The following is an 18,833-nucleotide window of genomic DNA, read 5'->3' as shown; positions in this document are numbered from 1 at the left end:
TTACAAAAACAAAACTTTGTTTACTTAATAAACTATAAATATCTTAAATGATAATAAAATGAGTATTAAACCACAGGTTATTATATAATGATATCAAATTGATATACAATTGATTTCATAATTAATATTCCTACGGATAAACACCTCCCTCCCACCCATGTTTTTTACTTCATTTGTATTTAACGCACTTGCTGAAGCATTCGCCACTGAGGCAGCGTCCATATCGGAAGACGCTTTATCACTGACAAGCAAAATGGAATCTTATCGAATTATCAATTTCATTTCAAACGCTGACTAATCATTCGAATACATACGTACTTATTCTTTCTTCATGGAATTTGGTTTATATCTAACTTTTGATATCGTGTATTAAATAGAACGTGATAAGGATAATTTATCCTTACCATTTTTAGATCATTTGTGTCAACAGTTTTGCATTTTATTCGTGATTTATCTGATAAAAAGTAATTCTTCGTACAGTAATTTAGAATAATATGATCCAGTGATAAAGAATTCTTTTAAAAAATTATTTAATTTTCTTGTGAATGAAAGGACGATTAGTTTTCAACACTATTTAGGTAATGTATTTAAGTTTGTAATAAATAATTTATTTAATTCGTTTAAATATTTAAATATTTATATTTGAATATAAATTTCCGTCTATGTTTTTCCAATAAAAAAAAAACAAAAAAAATATTAAGAAAAGTTATCCTTTGAACTTAATATATATTTTGATACAAAAATTTTATTTTTCAGGCAATTACGAGATAATTTCAGGATATTTTAGACAGTATTATTATTGAAAAAGATAAAAGAAAGAAAAATGAAAAGATAGACAAAATTTGTCTAGTCTCAAAAGATGGCAAACAATTTAGATTCAGTTTGTGAAAAAAAATCAACTCGTTTTTTACAAATTCCTTTGAAATCAACTGAACAGATTTATCTGGTTTTCTTGATCCCAACATTAATCTCTTGTATGATATATATAATTCATTTCTCTGCTGACTTAGTAGTTGCCGAGCAACATTTTAGAGAAAATAATCCAGTATGGGGATATTGTACTATTGGTTTCATGTATGCACCTGCAATTGCATACTTTATGTTAACTGTTTCAAGACCAGATTGGTGGATGACAGATGATGATAAATTGACAAAGGGCATATTTGGTTGGTTTTGCCTTCAATTTTGTCAGCTGATTGGTTTTGTTTTCTTCTCTCTTTACAGGTATTATTACTTAATGCTTAGAATTAACTCTAATGTTAAAAATCATTATTAATATGATTTGTAATTCTTTATTAGGTACGCAGGACTCATGGTACTATGTATAGATGCTATTATTTTAACAGGGACAGAGAGAACAAAGACTCTAAACCTAGCAGCTGCTCCTGCAGCTATAGAATTATATTTTTTTTTACAAGCATGGTTTCAAGCTGCTCCTCAAGCTATTTTTCAAATACATTTGCTTTTTCGTGAAGGATCTCTCCACCAAAGTCATCAATCAGGTACTTTATCATGTTACACAGAACTTAATTGTAATTGAACTATAAATATAAAAATACCAAAAACGTTTTTACAGTTGTTGTAAAGGTGATTTCTATTCTTATGTCTGTTGTGATACTTGCTGTTCAAACTACCTCTTTTCAAAGATTTGAAAGTCAACGCATTAATGGTAGAAAATTACCATGGGCAATGTGGTTAAAAAAATATTGTGTTCAGGTACTTGAGTATAAGACATTATATGATTATATGTTATTTGTTTAAATATTAATTTAACTCTTATAATAAATAGGAAATTTGTGATCTTGAAGAAAAGACTCCTCTAAAATCATGCAATGTAAAAGAAGAAACTACTGCGCATGTAAATGAAGCAATACAAGATTCTGAAAATCAAAATGAATCTATAAAACTTGAAAATGAAGAAATAGAACAATCAGGTTCTCACGTTCCTTTAGATCGTCAAGTGTCTGTAACACCTCCTTTACCACCAAAAAATGTACAAATTATACCACCTCCGACTCCTTTACGTGGAATTACTACAGTTGCACCTTTGCTTGTACCAGATGTACCAGCTCCACCAAGACCAGACTCTATTTGTACAGTTACAGAACATCAGGAATCTGAAACATTTATTAAATCATTGTCTGGTACAGAAATCACTGACAAAGATAGCACACAAAATTTAAGAGTTCCGCAACGAAGATATTCGAAAAAAGGTTTAGAAGAAGATGATCCTGTTGGCAAATTTTTATGCTTTCTATGGTGGTTCTTTTTCATTCTAGCCCGCATACTCGCTATTGCTGTATTTAATGAATTTTATCCATTATACTTAGCCATTGTTCTTGGTGTACATTATATTGTAATGTTGATATATCTCTTTTATTATGTAAAATATTATGACATTATTACCTTTTTCGTTAATTTGTGGTTGGGATTAGTTTATATAATTAGTTTAATTGAATATAGAATCAAATTTAAATATGCAGACAAATGGGTATTGCCATATTATATCTTTGTATTAGTACAAAACACGTGTCTGACATTAACTTGGTATTTCAATGCAGACTGGGATGGATTTTGGTATACTTATATATTTTACGTAATTTTCGGAAGTATGTCGCTATGTATTTCATCAACCATTATTTACTGTACTTTATTAAAACCAAAGAAACATAGGGTATATACCAGTTGACAAACGCATAAAATTTTTTCGTGGTAATAAGTTCATTGAGTTGTGATTATACAAATGCTTTAATCTGTTTCTGTATCATGTATTGATACTATTTTTTTGCATATTTATATGAATTGTTTTCATTATCATGTTATATAGAAAGTAAAAGTAGATATAATAGAGAAATATTACATGGTAATAAGACTAATTATTACTCTTATTGCACGGTAATAAGAAATAAAATAATTCGTGTAATGACAAATTATAATTACAATTTTTAAATGTTAAATGAAACATTAAGGACTGATATTAATTATTAAATCTTAATATTAAAAATGTATTTTTCATACAATGTTATATATTACAGGTAGCTATTTGTATTAAATATTTATAGAAAATGTTCCAACAATAACTATATTCGGCAGCATTCTTCCTTATTTATAAATTTTATACTTATATAATATTTACAGTATTATATACATATATATATATATATATTATATAAATATACATATTACAGTATGTAATGTATATACATACTGAAATATTTGTAAATACTTATTTAAATACTTACAAGTATTAAAATATGTTTATCTTTTTATCTATGTTTTCATCTCTGAAGATAATTTTGAGTAGGAATTTATTAAAAATGACTTACGTACGATATACAGAATATAAACTAAAAAATATATATGTAAAATATATCACATTATTTATATCTGACTTCTTAATTTTAAAAACACTTTAAAATCACTATGATTAAAGTGATATAATAACATTAATAGAGATGTATTAATAAATTTGATTTGGTAAATAACATGAGCCTTATCATACACCTATTCAGTTATATTCACATTGCTTACTTACACACATATGTCTTCTTTAGTTAAGAGAATGTAATTCTCACACATGTATATTAGAATCTCTATGAAGATTTCCTAATTGTGCTTCAAACAAGATATCATTTAATAACTTTTCAGCTATAATTCTTTGGTCTAATCTCATATTTCTAAGTTTTGCAGCAACATTTCGTCCAATTGCATCAAATTCATCTTCCACTACAAATGAATTATTATGTGATATTTTCAAGAGATCAGGAGATTCAATGTCTGACTTATGTTTATGATTTAATGGAGATTCAGTCCATTCATTAGACTGATCAAAAGTTTCTTCATTTCCTAGTTGACATTCATCCTAGATAAATATTAATGTTTAGATTAGAATAAAATTACATCTGTTTTTTAAAAATTAAGATCATAAATAGTGCACTTACTGTCTTATAACATTTCCTATATCCTCTTTTTGTTCTTACTATTTTTGGATATTTAGCAGCTGATAAATCAATGTACACCATGGCAGGTTTTCTTTGATTTGACTTACACTTAATTTTCTCAACCATAAAAGGATGTACTCTCTGCAGAATACTTTAATTAATGAACACAAAATAATTATGTTAACATTAAAATGCTTCAAAAGCAAATACATCTTACTTTAATATGACTTAAAAAGTTTCCTGTAGATTTTAAATTTCCATTTAAGTGCTTTTGGCACTGTAAACAGCGGACTGTTACATTAGTATCTTCTACTCTAATTACTGTAAAGAATTCTCCATCAAGAATGGCTGGTAATCGAATTGGAGTTAGAGTCATACTTTGTTGAGTATTTGATTGTATCTGTGACATTTCATTAGGCTGATCCTGTTGATTTTGTTGCTGCTGCTGCTGTTGTTGTTGTTGTTGTTGTTGTTGTTGTTGTTGATGTTGATGTAAATTTGAAGTCTCATGATTTTCTTGATTTTCAACTTCAATTGCTTGAGAGGATACTTGTCTGCTTACTGCTTGAGATATCTCTCGCTGTTGATTTGTAGCATCAATCATGCATGTATCAAAACTTTCAATCTTTGGTTCGTACCTTTGCGTAGGAAATGTATCCATATTCTTGCACTATATGCAAAATTTATTCTAACAAAACAGTAAATTAAATAAGAAGTTCAATAGTTTAATTAAAGTTCACATAAATAATACTTTGAATACCTCCAACAAAATTATAGAACTATAATCTTTACTAACAGTTAAATGAAATACTATTATTTATCTTGGTTTCTTATTGAATTTTAGATAAGCTGCTAGATAAGAGCATCATATGAAATAATAAATCTAAATCAGATAATAGATGAAACCTTGTATGTAATAATAAGGTAAAAAAACTTCAGTGTTTCCTTACCAACTTTAAAAACAAAGCTATGCTAATGTAATGAGTAATTTTCCTGTTTTATAACAGAAAGTACTTGTGTAATGATGAAATATGCAGCACATTTCATAAAATGCTACAGATCTATATCAATTCAACTAGATGTATTCACTTAAGATCTATCACAATAGATACATACGTATATAAACAAACATATGGTAACACTGTGTGAAATAAATATTATAATTTGATTATAATTTCAACAAATTCATAGATGTAAACAGATAGTGTAGTGTAAATTTCCAAGTTTCCAAGGTATTTATTTAAAAAAAATTCGACGAGTCTAGGGACATTTCTTTCTTTTGTAGTGCCTACCCTTACAAATATGTTCTATATATTTTTGAAACATCGATTCTAGGGTGTGAACAACTTCAGTTTGTCGAGACAGTGAGAGCAATTTGGGTGGTTTTACCAAGATGAAAGTTGTTCTTAATTAATAACGGTTTCTTAAACAAATGCATCTAATTGGTGAATATGCAGAGAGATATCTGTGACGATATGTGGTACATTTGTGAGAATGGGAAGTGTTTTAAACATACTAAAATACAGTGAAAGAAAAATATCGTTGCTGTCTGTGCGGTGTATAGCATAGGAATGGTATCGCCGTCCAAAATTCAGCATCAAGAACACAAGCAGTCACCGAGAGAAAAGAAATTAAGCAAGCATTCACGTATGTTTAATATATGCACATATATTCTATAGAAACTAATGATTAATATCTAATGTATGAAAATAACCTGTAAACGGTTTTCTCTTACCTACTTCACAAAACATGTATTTAGGTAGAAAATCTCCCCTCCCTTTTCCGCGCCGTTACGTTATTATAACCGTTTTGGTACTCGTAGGATAATTTCAATATGTGCAATAACTTTGTACATTTAACCGATAAAATGTTGTGTTGTTTAATTTCTTTTAACATTATTTTATTTCGACTCTTTGTCATTATATTTTTTTTTGCCTCTTCACTGACGTCACTGAAGTGACGCGAACGTGTAATCGTGTCATCGAAATATATGGAATGAATAGAATTGTAAATATTGTTATTCTCTGATTTACACAAACTGTTACATTTTTCTTTTTTGGAATATTTAAAAATTACACCCTATCAATCGTAGTAACATTAATATATTTCTGTGACATTTCAGATGGTCACACACAGAAAGATTTGAAACCATTGGAAGGAAAATCATTTTATTTGGATATAAAGAATCATGCTACTACAACCAAAATAGAATCAAAAATCAAAGATTTGGGAGGGGTAAGCGTTTAATTGTACTTGGATAATATTGGTCAAACATTCACATTTTATCCTTGTAAAATTTTCCTATCGTTGGTTCATTATAATAACTTAGTCCATTCATAACTTGTTTCAGTACTTCTCCCCTCTATTTTTCTCGTGGTTCATCACTTTCTTGCCTACTTTTGTACGCTTCTTTCGTCTGTCTCGCTTCTCGCCTGTCTCACCTATAACTACCATTTGTATATCGTATTAACGTCAACTTGTGTACGATCGTGACAAAAAAAATTCAAGGATAGATTCGAAAATCTTCGGAAAAGTATACATCTTGGATACAGTTGTGTAAATATGAAATTTATTAATCCGATATCAATAAGATCTATAATCAAGATCGAGACAGAAATTAGCCTAGGATAACAGCAGTGAGACACAATAAGGTTATTAGAGATGATTCTATTTTTACATCGTTCGCTTTCGATGCAACGAAAGATAATATTGTAATTACATGTACTTACTAATCAACGATAGAGATGATATAATTTGAAGGTATAAATTATCGTAAAATATTTCTGTTGACAAACAACCGCTAAAAAAACCGGGTCGCGTCGCGCCATCTTTAGGGTAATCCGTGAAGTACGACGAAGTGGGGCAGATTCGTCGCTTTCAACTGTTGTGTTGTGGTTTGAAAAAACAAAAAGTATGGACGCGAAAATACAGGAAAAAGCGATTTTCACGTATTCAACGAGACTAGAGTATCCGCTTTGTCGCAATATTCGGCGAAAGAGAGCGAGCAAGAACGTAAAGCGCCGCCTCCAGGCTCGTCTGCCAAGCTGTTAACGGCGAATGGCCATTTTGTGCGTGACAGTTCTCCCCCGCGAGTAACGATCTCGTTGCGCGTCCCAGCGCTCTTTTGCTTTCCCTCGATCCTTTCCTTTCATCATTCAACGTATATCTCGATGAATTTACCTCCAGAAACATATTATCGTGAATTCCCTAGTAAAACGGTCCTAAACGCGAATGGGAAAATATTTGGAAAATTGCAAACTGATAAACAGAATTGTTCGAGGAAGTTGTTTTCTGTGAAGCTTTCGTGCGTTTCGAGACCGCTTGACAGCAGTAATCGAGTGTAAATTCATCGATTATTCTAGTTTCCGTGGATTTACATTTTTACACGAACATTTCGTTCAAAACACTTAAAAATCGTTTCGTTTCGTTTGATCCCACGTGCTTCGTTATTGTCCTGGTTTTGCGGTTTCTAACGTATTATTAGAACGGTGTGTAACAATGCGGCAACCATTGTCAACTACATGAAGATTTCCATCTACGTACGGATGGCGAGCATTTCTGGAAATTCGTTTGATAGCGCGTTTCGTTGCGCTTAAGAAGAAAACGAAATTCTTTGACGTCAGCATACCGCGATGTAAACGTGTGTTTGTAAGTCCGTTAACGGATCACTTATCACCGAGCGTCTACACTCAATGGTATTTCCTTGGTGCAGCCTCCAATCTTATTCTTCTCAGTTAAATGATCAAAGACTTGGCAGCTTTTGTTCTCTGCTCATCTTGTTGTTGTTTCCTTCATTTTCATTTTCTCCCTTTATTTCTTTGCTACGCTTCATTTCACCAAGGTAATCATTTCATTTTTAGATATTCCATAGACCTTTACTACTATGGTAATTGGAAATTCATCTAACATCTAGATAAAAGTGTGTCTAAATATGATTCATTTTCTTTTTTCTAGGTAATAGAATTATTTTTAGTACGAAGCGTTCACCTGGTAATTAGCGACAGGGTAGATAAAAGTGGTTACATAAATTTTGAAAAACATAAATGGGGTTGTGCCAGTGGAGGCAGCGGGGGACCTCCCTCGCTGAGGAGTTTAGAAACTCCAACCCCCATGCCAACTCCTCCGACACCATTTTTTAGTCCCGAGTGCCCCTTGTCTAATACAACCAATATACGGGGTCAAACTACCCAAAGATCTGTAAGTACTATGTTTGGATAAATCGTCGTTTCAATGAACACGTTATTTCAAATATAACATTTTACAGAAATCGCGAGTGGATGCAATGTTGGAACGTGCTCTGACACAGCCACAACAGTGTTCCGTGGATCCGCTTTACAACGCCCAAAGTTGGGGAATTCCTATTTGGGCAATTGACAAACTTCAGGTTTGGCTTGACAAAATCTATGCGTCTATCGAAGATACTAATCACTTAAAACGATTAAAGCGCTCAAATCAGCAAAGTTCGACTAAAGAATTGAAGGTCAGGCATCTTAAGGGTCCTTATTTAAAATTTGAATCCTTTCAAAGGTATGTTATTCGATATCTAATCTGTATAATTATATTAAGTTATACAATTGTGTAATTATTCCTCTTTATGTAGGAATACTAGACCTGTGTTCGTTGAACTACCCGTGTGGCCAACACTGAATTTTCACGGGGATCCAGGCTCGTGTCCTTTCAATACGAAAAGACGAGAAAAGCTGGAAAAATTACGAAAAGAAGTAAAAGAAAATAGGGAAGGTATTCAGCGTATCAACCGAGAGGAGGTAACGTGAAACTTACATTTCATATGTTTCATAAAGTTTTATTGATATTAAACGTACGATAATGCGTTGTATTATAAACAGGATAAAGAAATGACTCGGCGGCCACGTACAACTGCTCGTACACGTAGAACAGAACAACTAGTGTCCGGTTATTGTGAAATCTGCCGTATTAGTTATCGAGATTTATCAAAACATGTACAAAGCGATCAACATCTAAGCTTCGTTCAAAATGATGACAATTTCTTGTCCTTGGATACGTTAATTAACGCAGGAGCCAACGTAGAAGCGTTTTTAAAGCTAAATAGAACAAAAGATATAGAGTACGTAAAATACATTGTATTTACTGATGTCGTTCATTTTCTTCAAACGTTAAATAATAAATGTACCTTTTTCTTTTTTATTTTGGCAGAAAAGACTGCAATTTGTTTTCCAATGGAGATCGTAATCTTCATGATTCAGTACTGCCAGAAGGAAAAGTTACTAGAAACTCGAAAAGTTTAGGAGATTTTGATGTAGAAGATGTAAAGATGGGCCAGTGTAATGGAAATCGTAGGAATCTCAATTTGAAGCTAAGCTCGCCTCATAATTTACGTACCCGCGCGAAACACGAAAGTGGACATTTATTGAGGTCGAAAGGTAGCCCCTGGCACGAGGTCGACAAGGCGGAAAAGTTTTACGACAAATTCGAAGGTTTTACTATTAAGAAACGAGCAAAGGGAACAATATGGATCGAGGAGGACGAGCCAGGTGACAACTTTGCGCAAGAAGACGAATTGAAAGAATCGAAGCACAATGAGTACAAGATAAAAACGTTTACAGCTGAATTGGATGAGAAGTGTAACGACGAAAGGAATTGTAATATTGTGTGTAATAAACGGAAGGATCCGGGTAATCAGGTTATACAAAGGGCGGTAGTTACCTGCGGTGGTGAAGAGGACAGTGTCGGGAATACGGAATGCATCAAACAAGAACGAAGTCCGATAAAGAACAGGAATTACGAGCATATAAATGGAAGTATAAAAAATAATTGTAGTGCAAATACTTTAAGTACAAATGATCACAATGGTTTTGAGTCTTGCAGGGTGTGTAGGAGTGAAACTTCGAAAGAATTAAATTACAAGGTACAGCTTGAGAATACTGAATCCGGTACGAAAAAATTGTCGGAAACGTGTGAGATCAATGGGAAGAGTATTATTTGTAATGGTCACACCATAAAGGAGGAACAGAAGATTGACAAAGCGTTGAACGATACAGAGAAGAACGAAACGAAGGATGATAAACCGAGATATTTGAAAACAGTCAGAAGAGGCGGTAGGAGTACCAGGGGACGGCACAGATTGTCCGTCGAGGAACGTCTGATCGAGGATAATCGTGCTTATTATAAAGTGGAAGTTTTAGGAAGTAAATTAAGGTCAAGTGTATTGTCGAATAACAATTCCCAATGTACTGTACAGAAAGAGGGGAATAGCGAGGAAAAGAAGGAAGTGCCATCTAGTGAAAAACCAGTAGTTGTACGATTTAAGCGTGTAAGAAAATCCGAATTGTCGTTGTTAAGCGACGAAGCGGAGTCTTTTATGTTCGGCGAACTTAAACGGGACGATTCGAGTGAGATAAGCGACGGAGATCAGAGCAGTTTTTTGCCGAGAGATACCGAAAGTGAATGCAACGGTACTGGAAACTCGATATGCCCTAGTTCGTCCCTCGACTCTAGTTCTTTTATAAAATCGGAAACCGTTGAGGAGGATTCCCAAGATTCCGTGAACTTGGGTCGAGCTAGGAAGAGAAGACGAACGCAGGCCGAGGCTCTTATCAAAGACAACGTTGATTACTACAAATTCGAAACCCCTGGAAGTAGATTAAGGTATCAGGCACCTTTGACCGGTATTAAGGAATCTTCGGCGCTAGAACAAACGGAGAAGATCGAAGATGGAATTAATACGGAAACGGTACAGAAAGATGTGGAGAAAGTGTATCCGTCCAAACCCTCGCCAGAGGTTGAAAAAATGCAATTCTCCTTTGAGGCTATACCAAAATCCGAGCCATGGTATCAAACGTACCAACGGCAGGACAATGGTGCTGAATTTTGGCATTACTTTAGCGAAGGAGACACGCAAAAGCCGTTTCTTCTACCGTACGAGATCGAAAATTTTCACGAAATTTTATTGAAAAATCAAAGCAGAAACGAGAACAAGAAAAAAGGACGAGGACGAAGCGCGGGTTGTATCGGACGATCACCAAGGAAAAGCCCCCGTTGCCATGCATCCACGTTAGCCATCATGTCGACCATAATTAGGAAAAGAGAACAGCAACATCGCCCTCCGAATTCGTGCACGATGGAAGAGTGTCAGCCTACTGTTAGGCTACAGACGAACGCTTCTAAACCGGATCAAAAGGTTGAATTGAAATCAGACATAGACGAGGAATTGAAGGAAATGGTGAAGACCATCGACGAGATGCTGAATGCAAACGACGATCATTTGGAATTGGCTGACTCGTTCGAGCCGGACGGTACACAGATGGAATTGAATCCCAGCGAGGCAACCATTCCCAAGGGACCACCTCCGAATTTGCTTGAATTACTGGACACTTGTCACGAGATTGCTAATTGTTTAGAAAACTCGTCGTGCGCGAGTTCCGAGTGCGGCGAAGGCAACGTCGAATCACCGTTGAAACGAAGGAAAAAGAGGAAAAACAGAACAGGATGGCCTGGTAATAAAATGAAGAAAAAGCTTCAAAGTAAACCTCTAGCTTACGCGAACTGCGAGAGGAGAAATTTATTGGGAAAAGGTAGCGAGGAGAATCAGAAAAATTGTAACGTGCAGGTCACGACGAACAGCTCGAACGGATTGACGGAAGAAGCTGATACGAGAATAGTCAGATCGGTCGGAAGTATAGGGCAAGATGCTGAACAGATCTTAAGTTTTGACGAAAGAAAAACCGATGGATGTTTATTCGAAATGTACACCACCTCTGTTAACGAACCGAACGAGAAGAAAGATCAAAGTATAGAGATACTTGATAACTCTGTTTTACATATAAACGCGGAAGCTCGTATAGATTCGATTGCGTCTGATATTTGTAACGAGACCGACAGGGATTTCGTGCTAAACGAAAATTACACGTTCAGAAAAGATCTGCCTGAGGTTATAGAGATATCGGAGAACGATCCGGGGAACGACGAGAATCATGAGAATGTGTTTCGAAAGGATGTTAATTCCATATCCGAGCGACGCTTTATATCAAAAGCGGCTATAAAGAAGCGACAGCGTGACAATACATCCTCCGAAACTTGCGAGTCTCGCGTGGACCTCGAGAAACATGAAATTTTATGCAGAAAGGACGAGTTACCAAGGAAACGTCAGCCGAAGAATCATTCGGAAATCTCCGATACAGAGATCGTGCATCGCAATAACGTGTACAAAAAGGGTAGAGTTACGTCGCGGAAACGGATTTACCCGAAGAAGCGCGCGAAAAAGAACAATGTGTCTTCGGGCGCGGTGTTCGACGATGAGAACTGTAAAAAAGATTCTTATTTAAGTATTACGTGTAAAAAACAGAGTCTGAAAAGCGTGAAACGGCAAACAGATACCGTGTCGTCGGAAGCCAGGGATTCCGACGTCGAGTGTACGTTATCCAGCCGAGTTAGTCCTACGATAATAACGAGTTCGGAGCTGAAACAAAGACGGTCGAGTATTGAATTTCAGCCGGTTGTTAGAATGATGAAGATCGACGATCAAGTCGAAACGGACCACAGTATTTTATCGGTAACGATCGCGAGTAACAGACGGTTAAGAAGTTCCAGTTCTTCGAGATCAAACGCTCAACCACCGAAAAAACGTTTGAAGACCAGCCGTGGTCAGTTCGGTAGGTGGTTGAAAAATAGCTGAAATCCTCGATAAACTTTCTGTTATAGATTAACTTTCAAAATCGAGATACGCTTTTTTTTTATGAGATCTCTTTGTTGAAATTTAATCTATATCGTTCGTCGACTGTACATTGTGTATAAAATATTATTTGTGTATGTAGAATAGTATTTAACATTATCGGCACCATTGATAGAGTTTTATTAATAATTTTCCTTAATGTCTGTTTCTGATAATGATTCTGTTCAGAACGTTGTACATTCTTTACCATACAGCCTTTGCATACTTGAACGAGAAATCTTTGGTATGCGTGTAATTCTGCGTTTATAAAGTGCTTTCCTTTCCTTTAATTTTACTTTACTCCGTATACGTGCCAAATAAGTACGTATAAAACTACTTTTTCATTCGTTAAGAACATATCGTGGAATACATGCAAGGCTGTATGAAAAAGCTTTATTGTAGCATAACGATTATTTTCTCTGTTACAAAATACATCATTGAATGTAACATTATGTATTGAATTCCCTCGCAGGGAGTACACCTACTAAATACTTTATTTCAAAGAAAAATAATGTATGTAAGCCTTTTATGATTTCAAAAAAGAGATGACTATTAAAGATATGAATTTTCCATTAAAAAAAATGAAGAAGGTATTGTACACACTCCCGACCCATGTTTCACAAAGATGGTGCTAAATAATACCACATTTAATTTAAATATTATTTGAAAATATATATTATGTGATACTTGAAGTAAAAGTTTTTTTTTTTTTAATATGTTATTTTAATAATGTTACTTGATGTTTTCACGTTTTTCAAACTCTTCCTTTAAACTAGCGAGTTTCTTCTGTTTTTGTCTCCTCTTCAGAGAATCTCTTTTTTGTAATTTCTGTTCTTGACTTTCAAGAGATTCCTCCTTGTTAATCAGATTATCCAATTTTGTTAATAATAGTTCTCTAGCAATTTTTCTATTTTCTGAACAACTTCTAGTCTCATGGCATTTCACAGTTAATCCTGTGGGTATATGTTTTAAAACTACAGCATTACATGTTTTGTTAGTTGCTTGACCACCAGGTCCGCTTCCTCTTACAAATTGTTCTTTCAAGTCATGTTCTTCAAGCTTAGGTACCTTGGAATAGTCTAAAAAACGTTTATAAGATTTGTATCGAATTTGACTATTAGTACTTAAAGCACTGATGAAACTAGTATTTTGACAACAGAATGACAAATGATTTTTATTGAAAAAAATCTGCCAAAGAGAATGTTGAAAATATTTTATATTTGGTGATAACTTTAACGTTGTGGTAAACATTATGAGATCACATACATACAATTCAAGTACAGAAAAGTACTTATACCACTCGTTGTTCTTGAAGTAGTTTCTGTCCTTTCTGAAAAAAAAAAATTGTAGACAAATTTTAGGTTAAATTTAATAGATTACAATTTAATAATATTTACAAGTTTTTTATTTTTACCTGTAATAGAAATTCAATTTGTTTTTGATCAGTAATATCTTTATTTTCTTTAAAACCTTTACGAATTCTGTATCGAAAATATAATGGGTCTGTGTATTTTACATTGTGACTGTAGCGTAATAAGTCTTTGTATAATCTCAAAATTGCTTGTCTCATTTTGTACTTTTATAACGAAATTAAAATACGTTCTTAAAGTTTATTATGTAATTTACATTACCCAAATAAATGATTGGAAACTGAATATCCTAACCTGTCGCTACTAGCGCCCTGCTCTTACTGATACTATACAGGGTGTTCGACAACAGGTGGACAAAATTTTAAAGGGTGATTCTAGGGATCAAAATAAGACGAAAATCAAGAATAACGAAATAGCGTTTACGGCTTTGTTTTCCAGTAATTAACGTTTAAAAATTCGAGTAAAAAGCGCCTGAAACCTGCAACCCGCCCAGCACCGACGACTGAACGTCAGGTCAGCAGGGGTCGGTACAGTCATAACCAAGAATCGAAACCGAATGCTACAGTACCGCGAAACAGAATAGCACGATTCTTGGTTATGACTGTACCGACCCCTGCTTACCTGACGTTCAGTCGTCGGTGCTGGGCGGGTTGCAGGTTTCAGGCGCTTTTTACTCGAATTTTTAAACGTTAATTACTGGAAAACAAAGCCGTAAACGCTATTTCGTTATTCTTGATTTTCGTCTTATTTTGATCCCTAGAATCACCCCTTAAAATTTTGCCCACCTGTTGTCGAACACCCTGTATACTAACAAATTATTTAACGTAATTTTACATAATAACTTTATTAAAATATTGTATTAATAGCAATATTCTTATTCATAAATTAAATTAAAATTCAAAAGTAGATAAATTAAATATCAGTATATAAATAATTTATTTAAAAAGCTATAGTTTCAGTAAAAAATAGTTGAGAAATTGTTTTGTAAATATGATGTTTGGTTCTAATTCGATGCACAAAGAAGCGTTGTTCTTAAAATTCTTGAAATTCCATCTCAAATAATTTCTGAATAATTTCTACACCATTCATTTGTAATTCTTTTGCTATCTCAATGATCAGTTCCTCTATCAATTTATCAGAGATCCTATTTAAGAATATTTTCATTATTTAAAGTTTATGGAATAAATATGATTTGATGTTCTTACCATGCTACAATGTTCCATGGTTTATTTTGAGTATTACTAGAATACATCGGTCTCGATTGACATTGTTTTTTATATTCCAATCGGTATGCTAAAAATTGTAACTCAATCTCTTTTGGGACAACTAATTTCACTTTTTCTTTGGTATTTAAATTTACAGTTTTTTTATCATCACTAGCCTAGAAATTTATTATAAAAACATTCTTAGTATTGTTGTTTGATTACATCGTCCAAATTACTTACCCTTAATGTAATCTCATCTGCCTGACATGAAACATTACATTGTGTTGTTTTGGAAATTTTATCCATAGATGACATGCAAATCAATCGTACATTCCCACCGTGTTTATGATCTCCAGATGAGCTGTCATTGTACAAAAATATTTAATTCTACTATGCTCATTAACCAGATTATTTTATATTGTTATGTCCTTTTTACCCATTTAATTTCGAGCGTGATTGCTCACAATCTTCATCTCTCAAAAGTGCTTTAGTGTCAGAATCTTTAGGAGATTGGTATTTTTGCAAAAACTCCATTAATGTCTCCATTGAAGTTTCTGATACTGGTTTTACTTCTGATTCATTTTGCTATTAAAATTATTTATAATCAGAGTAAAAAATCAAATCTATATTTTATCATTACCACTGTTACCTTTTTCGACACAAAAGTGATTAAATCGCTTATCACAGGAGCTAGAGTAGCCAAATGTTCTTTGGTGATAGCTGTTAATTTTTTTATTAAGTCATCGTTGTTAGCAACATTTTTGACTTTCGTGTATATTTCATCGTTTTCTGTATGCTTTGACTGGCACATCTCTCCAGATGATTTCTTCTTTAATACAGCGGACTGTTGTTCCATATTCTTGTATTTAACTTGAACATTCAAATTACTATCCTATTTTGTAAGATTATCTATTTTTTAAATTGCTTTTAGAATGTTTTAAATATTTATTATTAATATATCTCACATTTTCAGTATCTATTGATACTCCATCCATCATGGTTTTAATATTTTCTTCCTTTAAGCAACTCATATTTTTCATGGAACCAGTTTGAGGAACGTCTTTAGAAGATGATGTACATGATATGGGACTAGGGTATAACAATTCTGGTACTGAACAACGTTGAGCATACATATTTTTCGATCCTACAACATTATTTTCTATTTTCTTTGGATGACTGTAGCCTAAAAACCATATTCTTAAATTAATAACATATTTAAAGTAATGTATTTCACGCAAAGTAAAATTCATATACTTTTCCTCCTGAAATTAGTCTTTTTCCTTTGATTATTTTTAGAAGATATTTTAATATCCATATTGTACATGCTTAGTCGACTGGACAAATGTTTTCGATTAAAGTGTCCTTTGTGTGGCGAAGATACCGGTACCAAACTCACAGTGGATTCACTATTTTTACATCGTGCTAGTCGATGTTTATTTTCTAAATATAATTTTAGTTTAGACAAAATAGTATCACATTTTTCTTGAAGATCCTTCCCCTGCAAGGAAAGAAAAATAATTTCTTAATACATTTTAATGCAAAGTAGTGAAATTTTAATATGTATTAAATATCTTTAATATGTATTACCAAAGACATAATAGTGGCATCTCCTGAACAAAAAGAATTGGCAGAGATCTCAACTTTATCACAAATATCTTTTAGATTGTAAACTATTTGTAATACCTCTTGAAGTTTTGTACTATGACCTTCGAGAATAGAGTTAGGAATATGTTTACAGTAAGCATTTAAAGCTTGAACTAGTAATTGATGAGCAGCAATCAATTTTTGTTTGATTATGTCTTGATGAAATACAATATTCTTATGATATTGTTTTAGTCCCATCCTGGAGGACACAATTCTGATGTGTTTTTGAATGCTTGCAACTAATCTGTTAAGATTGTATAGATAATTTCTTGAAAACCATATTGCAAACTCTATTGTTTGTTGTTGTCTTCTTTTTAAATCATTATCACCATCTGGTAAAGGAATTCTGGATAATCTAAATGAAATTTCATTTAATAACTCTGCAATTTTCTTTTGCATAGACAGAATTTTGTGTATTGTAAGTGGCTCTGGTTGTATATAAATAATACCATCTCTATTATTACTAGAATCTGAATTAGAATTGTTTTCAAACTGATTAGTTGCACGAAGAAGTTCATTTGTGTAACACTTTTTTTGCATAATTAAAGAATCAGATAGAGATTTTTTAGTTTTTGATTTAGCAACTTTTTTCAATCTTTCAGAGTCTTTACAGTTAGAAACATCTTCTTGTAAAATTGGGATTAAAACATTAGTACTTTTATTACCTTTATCCTTTACTAACAACTTCTCTTTTGGAGAATTAATCTTTGTTTGATTTGCCTAAAGTCAAATGATATAAATTTTATTTTTTTTTTTTATACAACAGATATAATCTGACTAAACATTTAAAGATACTTACTTCTATATAAATCTTTTCTCTCTTAATACCAGATTTATGAATTCCTTTGTTTCGTTCAGGGAGAGCATCTTCTTGGAGTCTCTTAAGTTCTCTATCTACATCTAGTATGTTTTCTTGCAAGAGACCTTTGATGCTTTGCATAGATTGATGATCATCTGTTTTATAAAAATCCAAATCATTTAACTCCTGTTCTTTTACAAATGAGGTCCAGATACGCTCCTCATCTTCTTTACGTCTTTGTCTTTGAACATTTTTCACTATGTGCTTAAAATGACTTTCAGGTATATACTGTAACAAGAAAAAATGTTTTTTTCCTTTTTTGCCTTATCCAACATCTGTACATATGTTTACTCATATTTATGCATAAAGATACCTTAAAGCTATAATCCTCCTTCATTTCAAAAGAAAGAAATTTTTCTTTGTCTTTGTTACTCATCTCATTGATTTGTCTATTTTCTATAATAGAAGGCATTTTCTTTTGGTTAGATGAAAGTTTTGCAAAAGTATTTGTTGAATTTTTCACGTTCATACAAGAATATAATTAATAAAATATATCAAAGGCTGCATGAACTCTGAAAAAAAATCGAACGTATTTCTATTTTTCTTTGAATGATAACACGAAAGTTAATAAATTACTTTCTATTCGGTCTTGAACAGGAGTTAAATTGACATTTTGAGCAATCTTGAGTCGATATTTTAACGAAAATACTTCAAGATATTCTTTCAAATTGAAATTAGGCCTGTATTAAACAATATAAATAAATATGTATAATATATAATTTTCTTAAGTATAAAGATTAGATTTGTTTTATGCAAATAATCATTGAATTATTATACATTTATTTATTTATATGTTATAAAATTTCAATATTGTTTCATTTCGATTTTTTTCAAAAAACGAAAATGAAACAATTAAATCTCTCTTCGTTAAAGACGTCTGAAGGAACATTGAGAAATAAGTTACAATTGTTTTGCACAAAAGTCTATGGAAGTAAACGGTAGATAAAAATCTACAAAAGCATGGGTGCGGTTAAGGGTGTGCTGTCATTTGTTAAATATCGTTGGATCAATACTCCCGCGCGCAAGGATGTAGAAAACATAGATTGTTGTGAACAAGTTTTGTCCTGCGTATCTGAAATGGTCTACCTGACGATCTATACCTTTGCGCGCTTACTTTTAAAATCG

The 18,833-nt window shown here is 32.9% G+C and overlaps 6 protein-coding genes and 1 long non-coding RNA gene across 16 annotated transcripts; 2 read left to right on the top strand and 5 right to left on the bottom strand.

The window, feature by feature from the left end:
* Positions 1–171: 171 nt before the first annotated feature.
* Positions 172–3,115, top strand: LOC114878810. Its single transcript, XM_029193029.2, has 5 exons — positions 172–578; positions 757–1,224; positions 1,300–1,502; positions 1,577–1,716; positions 1,790–3,115. The coding sequence occupies exons 2-5, from the start codon at positions 860–862 to the stop codon at positions 2,687–2,689; spliced, it is 1,608 nt and encodes a 535-aa protein (XP_029048862.2). The 5' UTR covers positions 172–578; positions 757–859; the 3' UTR covers positions 2,690–3,115.
* On the bottom strand, positions 2,039–5,857 carry LOC114878811 (probable E3 ubiquitin-protein ligase bre1). 6 transcript variants are annotated; one of them, XM_029193036.2, is made up of 4 exons: positions 4,159–4,885; positions 3,942–4,082; positions 3,536–3,862; positions 2,039–2,117 (listed from the first exon to the last, which is right to left on the bottom strand). In XM_029193036.2, exons 1-3 carry the CDS (start codon positions 4,600–4,602, stop codon positions 3,572–3,574), a joined length of 876 nt encoding a protein of 291 aa, XP_029048869.2. In that variant the 5' UTR covers positions 4,603–4,885; the 3' UTR covers positions 2,039–2,117; positions 3,536–3,571. The 6 variants fall into 6 exon arrangements, with proteins under 6 accessions (XP_029048869.2, XP_029048866.2, XP_029048863.2 ...); XM_029193033.2 differs by lacking the exon at positions 2,039–2,117 and adding an exon at positions 5,677–5,857 and having other exon boundaries at positions 3,359–3,862; positions 4,159–4,629; XM_029193030.2 differs by lacking the exon at positions 2,039–2,117 and adding an exon at positions 5,058–5,200 and having other exon boundaries at positions 3,359–3,862; positions 4,159–4,629.
* Positions 5,299–13,077, top strand: LOC114878804 (protein chiffon). 4 transcript variants are annotated; one of them, XM_046287940.1, is made up of 8 exons: positions 5,299–5,588; positions 6,064–6,176; positions 7,896–8,138; positions 8,206–8,468; positions 8,542–8,707; positions 8,789–9,027; positions 9,117–9,454; positions 9,527–13,077. In XM_046287940.1, the coding sequence occupies exons 1-8, from the start codon at positions 5,513–5,515 to the stop codon at positions 12,592–12,594; spliced, it is 4,506 nt and encodes a 1,501-aa protein (XP_046143896.1). In that variant the 5' UTR covers positions 5,299–5,512; the 3' UTR covers positions 12,595–13,077. The 4 variants fall into 4 exon arrangements, with proteins under 4 accessions (XP_046143896.1, XP_029048850.1, XP_046143897.1 ...); XM_029193017.2 differs by having other exon boundaries at positions 9,117–13,077; XM_046287941.1 differs by lacking the exons at positions 5,299–5,588; positions 6,064–6,176 and adding an exon at positions 7,038–7,589 and having other exon boundaries at positions 9,117–13,077.
* Positions 6,093–6,889, bottom strand: LOC123988329. Its single transcript, XR_006829915.1, has 2 exons — positions 6,671–6,889; positions 6,093–6,388 (listed from the first exon to the last, which is right to left on the bottom strand). It is a non-coding gene; the product is annotated as an uncharacterized LOC123988329 (long non-coding RNA).
* Positions 13,009–13,881, bottom strand: LOC114878815 (mitochondrial translation release factor in rescue). The gene has a single exon (XM_029193043.2). The coding sequence runs from the start codon at positions 13,879–13,881 to the stop codon at positions 13,363–13,365; it is 519 nt and encodes a 172-aa protein (XP_029048876.1). The 3' UTR covers positions 13,009–13,362.
* Positions 13,622–14,320, bottom strand: LOC114878816 (LYR motif-containing protein 5A). Of its 2 annotated transcripts, XM_029193045.2 has the most exons (3): positions 14,045–14,320; positions 13,897–13,960; positions 13,622–13,709 (listed from the first exon to the last, which is right to left on the bottom strand). In XM_029193045.2, the coding sequence occupies exons 1-2, from the start codon at positions 14,198–14,200 to the stop codon at positions 13,922–13,924; spliced, it is 195 nt and encodes a 64-aa protein (XP_029048878.1). In that variant the 5' UTR covers positions 14,201–14,320; the 3' UTR covers positions 13,622–13,709; positions 13,897–13,921. The 2 variants fall into 2 exon arrangements, with proteins under 2 accessions (XP_029048878.1, XP_029048877.1); XM_029193044.2 differs by lacking the exon at positions 13,622–13,709 and having other exon boundaries at positions 13,830–13,960; positions 14,045–14,319.
* A 614-nt stretch (positions 14,321–14,934) lies between these two features.
* Positions 14,935–18,798, bottom strand: LOC114878806. The gene is made up of 10 exons (XM_029193025.2): positions 18,022–18,798; positions 17,649–17,936; positions 16,793–17,569; positions 16,460–16,703; positions 16,171–16,388; positions 15,855–16,097; positions 15,642–15,790; positions 15,446–15,566; positions 15,206–15,381; positions 14,935–15,144 (listed from the first exon to the last, which is right to left on the bottom strand). Exons 1-10 carry the CDS (start codon positions 18,175–18,177, stop codon positions 15,033–15,035), a joined length of 2,484 nt encoding a protein of 827 aa, XP_029048858.2. The 5' UTR covers positions 18,178–18,798; the 3' UTR covers positions 14,935–15,032.
* Between the last annotated feature and the right edge of the window lie 35 nt (positions 18,799–18,833).

Source organism: Osmia bicornis, chromosome 11 (assembly GCF_907164935.1).
Source record: "Osmia bicornis bicornis chromosome 11, iOsmBic2.1, whole genome shotgun sequence".
Taxonomy (NCBI): Eukaryota; Metazoa; Arthropoda; class Insecta; order Hymenoptera; family Megachilidae; genus Osmia; species Osmia bicornis.
This window is presented reverse-complemented; position numbering and strand designations above follow the sequence as displayed.